Source organism: Muscardinus avellanarius (assembly GCF_963383645.1).
Source record: "Muscardinus avellanarius genome assembly, chromosome: 14".
In the NCBI taxonomy this organism is placed as follows: domain Eukaryota; kingdom Metazoa; phylum Chordata; class Mammalia; order Rodentia; family Gliridae; genus Muscardinus; species Muscardinus avellanarius.
In genome coordinates this window covers 41,809,484-41,821,175 of record NC_137800.1, presented here as the reverse complement: position 1 = coordinate 41,821,175, position 11,692 = coordinate 41,809,484, and the positions used below count along the sequence as shown (strand labels likewise).

General features: G+C 38.1%; 1 protein-coding gene across 1 annotated transcript; it reads right to left on the bottom strand.

The window, feature by feature from the left end:
• Nucleotides 1–1,842: 1,842 nt before the first annotated feature.
• Nucleotides 1,843–11,195, bottom strand: FGF20 (fibroblast growth factor 20; the record flags this gene model as incomplete). The annotated part of the gene is made up of 3 exons (XM_080709814.1): nt 1,843–2,088; nt 4,350–4,453; nt 10,910–11,195. 3 exons carry the CDS (start codon nt 11,193–11,195, stop codon nt 1,843–1,845), a joined length of 636 nt encoding a protein of 211 aa, XP_080565940.1.
• Nucleotides 11,196–11,692: the final 497 nt, after the last annotated feature.

The following is an 11,692-nucleotide window of genomic DNA, read 5'->3' as shown; positions in this document are numbered from 1 at the left end:
CCCTGTTAAAGGGTAAGCTACTATCAGAAGTCTGTCATTTGGTTGTGTATATTTGAATAAAAATGAAAATGCTACTCCTGCGAGTCTTAATTTAATTATTCTCTATGATTGCTTGTTTGTTTGCTTTTGGGTCATAAGTTCTTGGTGTCTGGTTGGATGTATCTCACCATGATATTTCAGTCAAGGCTCTGGTGCTATAGTAATAAAAACTAGTTGCCTCTTTCATAGAAAGTTACTTGAACTATCTTTGAGAGCAAATGTGTTACATATTTCACATAGGCCTGAACAGCTCTGGGGTTAAAAGATTTATAGAAAAATATAATCAATAATTGCCTATCAGTATCTTTGAAAACATCAATAGGATATTCTCAAAATGTACAAAAGTTTAGGTTTTTTGAAGGAAGCAGGAACATTCATTGTATACAGTAATAGATACCTTTTTGCCTGGTTATCTCCTTATCTTTCACAGCCCTTAGAGAAGTCTTTTCAGAACCATCTTAAGTTTGTTCTCTCTTTCTGTGTCTAAAACTTGTTTTCCTGATAAACCACATTGCAAGTAACAAATATATTTGTTCATTTACTTGATTACTTTTCATTTCTCCTACCAGACATTAAGCTCCATCAAGCATGGCCCACTCTTGTCTTGATTAATGGGTTGATTAGTGCCTAACACATGTCTGGAGTACAGTAACATTCAATGAATATTTGCTGAACGAATGGAAAGGATACTAGACTCAGGAAGATGGGGTCTCCCTATACTACTGGAAGTGGCACAATAACTTATTCTTCTGTGACCACACAGGTTTTAAGAAATGGTCTTGGCCACGATGACTCAAGAAAATAAGTAAACATGAATTTGCTATAATATTTGATAATTTTAACATTAGAAGCTCTTTAATACCAGTTTTTCTCTAGCATATTTAGACTTTTGCCATTTTCAAATTATGCCATATAAAAATTTAACTTTCTCCTGAAAACCAATGATAACAAAACATAAAATAAAAATGTTTAATTCCCTTTTGAATGCATGTTCAATACAAATCAATAAAGCATTTTGCTATGCCAAAAGGAACCAATGTTACATTTTGAAGAAAACTGACTGCATAAAAATATAATCTACACTATATTTATTTTAAAAACAAATTTAATATCTTATTCTATGTTATATGTTGTCATAATGATGTCTTCTTTACAACCCAAGATACCACAACAAAGTAATGGCACAATAGAGGAAGTTTTGTGGTTTTTACTCTTTGTATCATCTTCATATACCAGTAAAAAATAAACTCTTTAATAAATAAATATATATAATAAATATTTGCAAATTGAAATGTATAAATAGGTCCATTCTTTAAAAAAAACAGTTCCATCTTCGTGCGGCATGTTTTATAGCCCACAATCACCCAAGGTTTTGGGTTTTGTTTTCACATATAATGCAATAACCTGCAAAGTTCTGGAGGTCCTCAGAATTTGTGAGGCGATAATCGTGGCCAACAGTGTCAATCCATTTCTTCAACATGAAGTATTTTTAATGTAACTTTCAAAGTAAACATAATCCAGAGAGGTGGGGCAGAAGCAGCAAACTAGGTGGGGTTCCCATTGTCCACAGTTTAACTGATTTTCAGCTCCAATGGACTGGTAAGGAGTGAATCAATGAATCTAAGGAAATTTAATCCACTTGTAAAGAGTGATCTTGATCTAGCTCAGGTCAATTTTTTTCTCAGTCTTCTTTCCAAATTTAGTCTCCCAGTGGAAAATGGACTCTGTAATATTCTCAGTACCTTCACTATGACAAAAAGGAATGGTTGTGGTTTCATTCTTCAATAAAGACACTATTACATTTCAAGTGTACATCAGTAGGTCTTTGTACAATTCTGGAACTCTTTCTGGGTCCACTGGTCTAGGTAAGAAATGTGTAAATTTCTGATGCCTTTTAGACCTGGCGCCATCTCTTGGAGTTCCATCTTTGTTAAGTGCTACAAAATACCTGCGACCAGTGTCTCCATGTTTATATATGTTGGATGAGTAGGTGTTATACCAGTTTTCTTCAAATTGCTCCCTAAAGATGCATTCAGAAGTCAGTTTCTCCTAAAAAAAAAAAAAAGAAAAAGAAAAATACCATTTAAAAATAATCTTTAAAGTAATTTTCTTACAAAAGTTTCAATCCTTTATTTTTATTTCTTTGTCTATAACCATATGCCAATTAAAAAAAGAAAAAAGTTAAATTATTTTTGTCTTATTCTGGCTTTACTTAAATATAATCTGGAATTCTTCCTCCCAGGTAACTTCATGCAGCAGTTTAGTTCACAAAACGTTAAGTCAAATGTTAATTCCCAACTTTATTTTCAAATTCTTAATAAATATTCTGATTTTCCCTGTGCTTTATATTATCACCTTCCTACCACCATCTCCACCAAGGGAGCCTGTGGTTTGTCTTGTTCCACCTTTAGAGGCTAAAGTTACACACATTAAATCTTCTACCATCACCTTGGAATATTCAAGTTCTTGCTAAATTCCAAATTATTAATTTAAAATAATCACTCCAAATCATGTATCTTATTACAAATTTTTAATTGTTTGATGAAATATTCACCATTTTTAATGTCTATCTAGATATGTAAAAGCCCAATTGTGTCTTATCTTTTTAAGATTGACTTTATATTGTCCTTAAGAATAGACCAAAGTTGCTTATTTAATCTAAAACCCACATGAAGATTAAGTGTACGTGTATTCTTTATTATAATTCTATTAACTCTATTATAATTCTAATCTTGTGATCACTGCACAATGCATTAATTATTCCTTGTCCAGAGCTAACAGAAAACCTGGAGGGGAAAAGTTTTATCCATACACAAAACAGATATTAGTCTACTTACTGAAATGCTGAAACCAAATTTTCTCAGTGTATGTTAATTTTTCATTTTTATTTTTATTTTTTATTTTTTGCAGGGGATGGAACCCAGGGGCATTCGACCTCAGAGCTACACACACACCCTGCCCTATTTTTTATTCTTTATTTTGAAACAGTCTCATTGAGTTGCAGAGGGCTTCACCAAGTAGCTGAGGCTGTCGGCAAACCGCGATCCTACAGTCTCAGCCACCCGCGAAAGCTGGGATTACAAGCATATGCCACACACACACACACACACACACACACACACACACACACACCGCTAATGTGTATGTTAAGATTCTAGCTGAATATTGGGTTCACGATATTTTAAGAAAACAAATAACAAACAGTGCCATTTTCTATCATAAAAGTAAATTCTCGCCAGGCGTGGTGGCACACCCTTGTAATCTCCGTGCTTGGGAGGCTGATACAGGAGGATTGAGAAAGTTTGAAGCCAGCCTCAGCTGACTTAAGAGACCCTGTTTCCAAAGAAAATATAAAATAGGTCTGGGAGTGTAGCCTGGAGGTAGAAGGCCCCTGGGTTCCATCCCGAGTACCACCAAAAAAAAAAAAAAAAAAAAAGTAAATTCATCACACAAACTTTGAATTTAAGGGAGGGGATTTCATATGAGAAGGATGGGAAAGTGGCACCCATTTATACCATACCAATTTCTTTCAAATTATATAAGCAACTCTGAACAAATAAAAAATATTAACAATAAAGAAGAAAATTGTTCTACAGAGTGAATTTTACGTTGTCATGTTACTTTAATTCTTTTGCTGCTGTTGTTTTATTTTAAAAAAACCATATTTATGAAATACAATCATAAAAGTATATTTAAATTTGATATTTTAACATTTGTAGTAGATCCACAGATGGGTACTTATCTTTAATGGAGTGTTAAAAACTGCCTTATGCATCTTTGAGTGAGCCCATAACTATTGCAATTATCAAGATTACACATATGACAGAACTGGTGTGGTGGTTATTTTCTGCTGTAGCTCACAGTGTCTTAAGGTTTCATTCATCTATTTCCTACACACAAAGATCAAAAAGTAAGTATATATTTAGCTATGGGAGATGACAGTGGGTGAAAAAATACATTAACAAATGCAAAGAAAAAAGAATCTAATATAGCAAGGAAAAACCACACCCATTTTTCTGTCTCTGATAAGAATGATCAAAATACTAAGGAAACTAGAAAGACTCATAATAAAGGATAGGAATAACTAGTGAACTCAATAATGGTGGAGAATTTAAGAAATAAAACTTAATTACTATAATATTGCCTAGACATATGAAAATTGGATAGGATATAATAGGATATAGATGTCTAACTTTTACATAAGTATTTCTCATATGCTTCTTAGACATTATTGGTAGACATTTTAATTAAAAATAGGTAGTTATTATTTCAATAATAATAATAAATATAATAATAATAATAATACATACTGATCCATAAAGTTCTCCTTTGTCATTCATTCCGAGGTAAAGACCACTGTCCACTCCTCTAATACTGACCAGTCCCACTGCCACACTGATGAATTCCAGGATACCTGAATTTATAAACAAAATAATGACTTATATTTATTACTGAATATGCAACTAGTAAAAATCTTTCAAATCATAATAGTAACAATAGTAGTAAACCAACACTGTTAAATATAACTGGGTATGTGGAGCTGGCCGTGGTGACACACACTTATAATCCCAGTACTTGGGAGAGACTGAGACAGGAGGATTGCAGGTTTGAAGCCAGCCTCAGCAGCTTAGTGAGGCTCTCAGCAACTTAGTAAGACCCTGTTTCCAAATAAAATATAAAATGGGTTTGAGGTGTATCATGGAGGTAGAAGGCCCCTGGGTTCTATCCCCATTAGCGCGCGCACACACACACACACACACACACACACACACACACACATTATATATATATGGAAGTCCTTAATACACTGAAAAGCACTCTAGTTGCTCTTATGAAACTCCCACTTTTCAGATAAAAAAGACTAAAAAGGAAAAAAATATTCATCATATTATAATGTTAAAGATACCAAACCTTAAACCAGATTGATCAGGGTTTGAATTCCAGGTCTGTAATTTGCTAGCTAGTGGTGAGTCATTTGTCTTCTTTGAACTCCAACTTCCTCATATGTGACATGGGTAAAATGCTTCCCCAAGGGAGAGTAGTAAGGATTGATACACTTAAGCATACAACAAATGGAAGTAATTATCATCATAAAATAGTATATATAGAAGTATTCTTGGTCCTCCGTGGTTTCATTGGTTAATTACAACCATTTTATATTTAGTTGTTTTATATTTGTTTACAATAAATCATCAGTCTTTTCCTAAAAGCATATTTTATATGGTACAAAACTGTTTTATAATTTATAAAGAATTAATTATATTTTTTAATCTGGTCTTAAAACCAATTCCTTTAAGGCTGTTAGGGAAGACTTCATTGCTCCCATTTTATATATAAAGAAACTGAGGTTCGGAAAGGCTTATTGACTTTCCTAAGGCACATGATGTTCGCAACTGATAGAGTTATTATTTTAATTTATATCTGGATGCTAATCCAATGTTTCTATTCCAGACCACTATTTCTTGAGGACAATACAAAAGATTCAAGATGTTATGGATTAAAAATATGCTGTTTTCTATCATAAGATGTGTGTGTGTGTGTGTGTGTGTGTGTGTGTGTGTGTGTGTTACTGAGGATGGAACCAGGGTCATTGGATCTCCAAGCAATAGCTCCAGCCCTATTTTATTTTTTCTATTTTTGAAAGAGTCTCACTAAGTTGCAGATGGCCTAAGTAGCTGAGGCTGGCTGAAAACCTGTGATCCTCCTGTTTCAGCCTCCCAAGTACTGGCCTTACAAGCATGGTCCATCATGCCTAGCTCATTTTTTAAATAAAGTATATAGTTCTGAGAATTAAAAGAACTTTATAATTCATCACATGTGATAGCTAAATATTAAGCACTTAGCCTGCTTGTAGATTTTGTTGCCAATAATTTTCTAGCATCATTTTAATTAATCAGTAGATAAATTAGTTTTGAAAACTTCCCACTTGATACACCACAGTTTTTAAAAACACAATCTAATGCTTCCCTCTGTATTACCCTTTTTTTATGCACACACTAACCTTTGGACTAATTCCTTTGTCTAGCTATTCCCCTTGGACTGCTGAAAAAGTTATCACCATACTTTCTATGCTTAGATCTGCCTTCTTCAATAACTTTGTACCTTCACCCCTTCACCCCAACTTAAGCTCTACAAACAGTACAAATGTGTACCATTTAGCCTGACTCTTGCTCTTAAGTCATTTCTTGATTTATTGTACAAGTTCCTGTTTGGACACGTGATACTCCCAAGGCCAAGGGAAAGTACAGGATCTGACTATCTGTGATATGGAGGGCTCTATTCTATCCAAAGCTTAATTCACTCTGGCAGAAACACAGATTCTCAGCAAGACAAATGAGCTCTTTCAAACTAGTGGGAGATCACGTAGAACACTAGAGCTATCAAGGATCTTATGGCAACAATACTCTACTAAATAGTCCATAAGTAGCTTGAAAGAGCCAGTGTACCCTAATTGAAAGCCTAAGGCAGAATAAAGATAAGATGTAGCAGAAAGACCTCTGACTGCATAATGACAACTCTAGAGTGGGGAATAAAGGAAAATCTGGCTCACTGCCAAACCTATCACTGAAAGATTCCTGTTAGGAGCAAAAATATAGGCCCAGAATATAACTTGTATAAAATAATATCAGTGGAATTTCATCCAGGATATAATTACAAGTATATAATTACTTTAAATTATATTGGACATTCATTAATTAAAAGTATACTATGGCTGACGTGCATGCAACTTAATTCTCCTTAAGTATCTGATTTACATTCAGATACTCTTGTCTTTCATAGAACTGGAACTGATTAACTAATTAGAACACAAAATAGAACCAGTTTTCAAGGACAACAGAATATAAGTTTAATTTCCACATAAGCTAATTATATAATAGATATTAGACTCTTCACTTTTTCTGGAAAACTAAATGGTAAGACACATACATTTTAATTCTCATCTTAAGATAATACTGTCACCTTGCCAAAATTCTAACTATAACTTGGAAAAATAATGGCATCTGTTCTTAGAATAATTAATTCAATAGTGTCAACTTTGTTAAACTGTTGTTTAACATTTTATATAACCAGATGTAAATAATTTTGCAATGGTTCATAGAACTGATGGGAAAAAAGGTTACGTGTTTTTGTGTGCTTCTTAAAGATTTTAGCCACACTTTATAATTCTGATTTTTTTTCTCCTCAAGGAAATAGTATACCACATAGTAATTTGTAATCATTTGATTCTTAAATGAGATTTGACAAGTCTTTCTTATTTATAATATGAGGTGGCAACTAAGCTAATTCCTTTACAAAAGGTAGACATGAAAAAACCTTCCTTAAGAGGTAATCACAGATTTGAGATAGATTTTCTAATGCCCAGTGTCCCATAAAAAGACTCAGAGGTACTTTGTCTTTCTGGTATCATTTTCAAAGCCTGCCTTTTCTTAAATCATAATAAACAGGTGAGTCAACCCACAGTGCAACCACATCAGACAAATCTATGGAGAATAGGGGAGAATAAAGGAAAAGGCTTTAAAGGAATATGTTTGATCTCAGGCTAAACTTTTTTTAAAGAAATGATTCCATGTTTACATATTAGGTAAAGTCTTCCTACTGTACTACTGTGCAGAAAACTCTACTATAAATATAGAGCTAACTCAGATGGGACATTATTTTAACCTCACTGAGACCTTTCTGTTTATGGTTTATTGATGTGGTTTTAAAATTTTAAAACATAGAATTATGGGTTTTCATTTGATGATGGCCAATTAGTATAAAATAAGGAAATGGTATTCAATATCTCAAATAGCTGTTCTTGAGTTTTTTCAAAGTTCTTACTTTGAGCCAGGTGTGGTGGCACATGCTTGTAATCCCAGCATTTGGGAGGCTGAGACAGGAGGATGGTGGTCCAGGGACAGCCTCAGCCACTACTTAGTGAGGCCCTCTGCAACTCAGTGAGACACTGTTTCAAAATAAAGAATAAAAAATAGAGCTTGGGGATGTAGCTCAGAGGTAGAATGCCCCTGGGTTCTGTTGTCAGTACCACAAAAAAAAAAAAAAAAAAAAAAAATTCTTACTTTGATGACATCGTGCAGCGATAAGTATGGAAGAAAAACAGCAAGATAAATTAATAATAAGTAACTAAGGCACTAGCAAACGAAAACACAGAGAGAAGTTTTAAACATTAAATATGAAGCCAGGGGTGATGGCATACACTTGTTATCACAGCATTTGGGAGGCTGAGACCGGAGGATTGAGGTTCACGGACAGCCTCAGCTACTAAGTGAGGCCCTCTGCAACTCAGTGAGACCCGGTTTCTAAATAAAGAATAAAAAATAGGGCAGGGGCCGTAGCTTGGAGGTCGAATGCCCCTGGGTTCCATCCCCAGACCTGCAAAAAAAAAAAAGAACTTTTTTTGTCATCTATAATCCCTAGTAGAAAATTATTATGTCTAAGCTACTGAAGGCCACTAGGATGCAGTGTAACATATCATTAAGAGATTGTTCACTTTTAAAGGCTGCCAGAGTAATCTGGTTCATCTCCCTTTTATATAATAGTGAATATGTTGTTCCTATATATAGTATCCCACCATAGCAAGACTAAAACCAGCACAAAGTCACTTTAAGCCATATATTTCTCCAACTGCCAAATAATATACAAAATTTTTAAATTAAAATGTGCTAACAATATGGTAATTCCAATATGGAACATTCATTCATAAAGAAATTGATTTAAATACCAATCAAATGAATGTTATCAAGTCTACAGATGTTTACAATCTCTCTCCATCTTCTCTCTCTCTCTCTCTCTCTCTCTCTCTCTCTTTCTCTCTCTCTCTCTCTCTCTCTCTCTCTCTCTCTCTCTCTCTCTCTTTCTCTCTATCTTTGAACCCAAAGACAGTCTACCTTCAAGCTACATCTCAACCCTTTTTATTTTGAAACAGGGTCTCACTAAGTGGCTGAAGCTGGCCTTGAACCTGTGACCCTCTTCTCTCAGCCTCCCAAGCACTAGTATCCCCTTGCATCCTGTCAGTAATATAAAGACACAAAGTCACAGAGGCAACTCTTGCCATTGAAGAGATTACCAATGAATTATGAGTGTCTTAAAGGAAGAATGCCTGTGTATCACAGGGGGAAAGTCTGAATATTACCTAAGCTTAACTTCTACCTATCCTACTTACAAACATCATCACATATGTGTCTACTCACTTCTACACCTTTCTAGAAACTAGGAACTTTTTGTGAATGAGTAGAGTGCAGTCTTCTTAAAGGCAAAAGAACTGAGCCACCTGGTGTCAGCCAAGTTTTTCAGAATCAAAATCTTAGCCTCCTCAATTTAAAACTTTACAAAAGTGACCCCAGGTTGGCCACTAGGTCGTGGCACTCTTGACTCATGGTCAATGGGAATTTGGAAGAGATCAGTGGAAGCTGCAAACAGATGGGTTTTTAAAGTTCATTTTCTAATCCTTTAAGTGCTACAAAATGACCACCACATGCCTATTTCTACATCTAAAGTTACAAATTCCCCTTTGATAGAGATTTACACTGAATGAACACTAGAAGTCAAACCCAAATGAGAGTAATAAGAAAAAGGGGATGAGTTAACCATACCTTAACCAGATAAAAGACGGTCATTTAGAAACGAGATTCTCAAAGAACTCCATAGTGCAAAGGAGGGACAAGAAAGCTGTGGTACACTTGCACATTGCTGCGAATCAGTAAATGCTAACTTTTTACAATGTCATGAATCTCTCCAATGAGAGCACAAGTTAGTTATTCAAAATCCTTTGAGAGTACTACCAGGTTAACTGTAATAGAATGAAAACTTCAGCCGTGATGAGAAGATCCTGGGATGTTAGAACCAGGAAGCACTCATTTACCTCACTGTGCAGACGAAAACAATTAAGATTCCTACTGAGGCGGGCGCTTGCTAGTGGCACACCTAGTTAGGGAGTAATTAGCAGTAGAGATCTTCTGGTTTCCTGATCTGGTGTCTATAAAAGGCTGTCTTGCTCATTTGCGTGTTTCTTTCTTTTAACCCCTCTCTTCACAGACGCAGCCAGAAGAGGGATTTTGGAACGTCTATGTTCCCACCCATATCTTCTTTCGCTTCCCCATTTCCTCTTACCTAAGGTCAAATCCAAGAACACTCGCTTTCCAGTTTCGCAATTTCTAAAGAGGAGCTGGGCGGAAGCACTGGGCATGCTCAGTAGCTTTTTCTTTCTTTCTGTGACCTCACTCAAATAGAACTGCGGCCAGGTGAGCTGGGCAGTAAGGACGGTGCAGGGGGAAAGTTAATGTGTTACTTTTCCGGTGAACATTTATAGTTCTCTAAGTAGGCAGGTAAATGCTCCCATCCTGTGCAAGGGCACCCGCCTGAGAGGTAGCCACGGATGGATAATCAACTGTGTGACTGTGGGGCATGTTTAAAGGAGCGGAATGTTTCCTGTCATTAATTTTTGAAAGTGGCGGGTAGAGGGGAAAGTGTGAATGGGAGTAGGAGAAAATCATATAGGGAGTTAAAGATAATAATAAAACTGTCTACGAAATCAGGAGTGAAAGAAAAAATCATGATTCGGAGTCGAGGTCACGGTGTCCCGGGCAGTAGGAAGGGCGGGGTAGAAGGGAGGCTCGGTCGCACACCCCTCCTCCTGTAGCCCGAGCATCAGGAGCTGCCAGCCGGCTGGAGGCCGCAGCCGCAGGGGGCAGGAGCTGCCTCCCCGCCCCGGGGCTGGCCAGCCCTGCGTGCAGCCCCAGCCCACTGCTCGCACCGGATGGGTCCAGGTGGGCTCCGGCCTCCTGACACCCTTGGCCGGTCTGCAGAGAGATGCGTGTCGAAGGGAATAGAAGCCGAGTTTGGGGGCCAGAGGCGGGATGCGGGTACCTACCGAAAAGGCTGTGGTCTTGCCGAGTGCCTTGCACGCTACCATCCGGCAAGATCTGCAGGTGGAACCCCGTGCGGCAGTAGAGCTGCCTGCGGCGCAGGATGCCGTGCAGGTGCGCCAGCTCCGCAGCCCCCGGCCCGCCGCGGGCCCCCCGGTCCGCCGCGCCCCGCCGCTCGCCCAGCAGGGGCGGCCGCTCCCCCGCAGGGGGCAGCAGGAAGTGGGATCCCACGTGCTGGCCCAAGCCCTCCAGGCCGCCCAGGAAGCCCCCGACTTCGGCTACCGGAGCCATGGAGGGGCCAGAGGGAGAGGCGGACGCCCCGGACAACGAAAGAGGGAGCGGCGAGGTGATGATGAGAAGTGACGGCAGAACCCGCTCAGAAAGTTAAGGCCTTGGCTCCCGCGAGGTCGCCGAAGGGGCTGTGCGCCGCGAAGGCAGGAAGGCTTGCACTGGCTCCAAGAGATCTTCTCTCCTTGGGTGGATGAAAGCCGGCTGCTGGCTTTGCAGAAACATCTACAGCCCTGGTCAATACTGGGCTCAGGCTGGGGCTGGGGCTGGGGGCTGGGGCGCCCACTCCGCAAACTGATCAGATCAGAGTCCTGTGTACATACACACCCAGTATTTATGCGGGTCTTCTTGACATATGCTAATTGAGTCCTTTCAAGCGAGCTAGGGAGGTTGGTTCTGTTTGAAATCTTAAACCGGCCTCCTCCCAACACGTTTTTGCTCTTCGGAAGTGACCCAAAGGGGCCCTTGACCGATCTCTGGCCGCGCACTCTCAAAAGTCA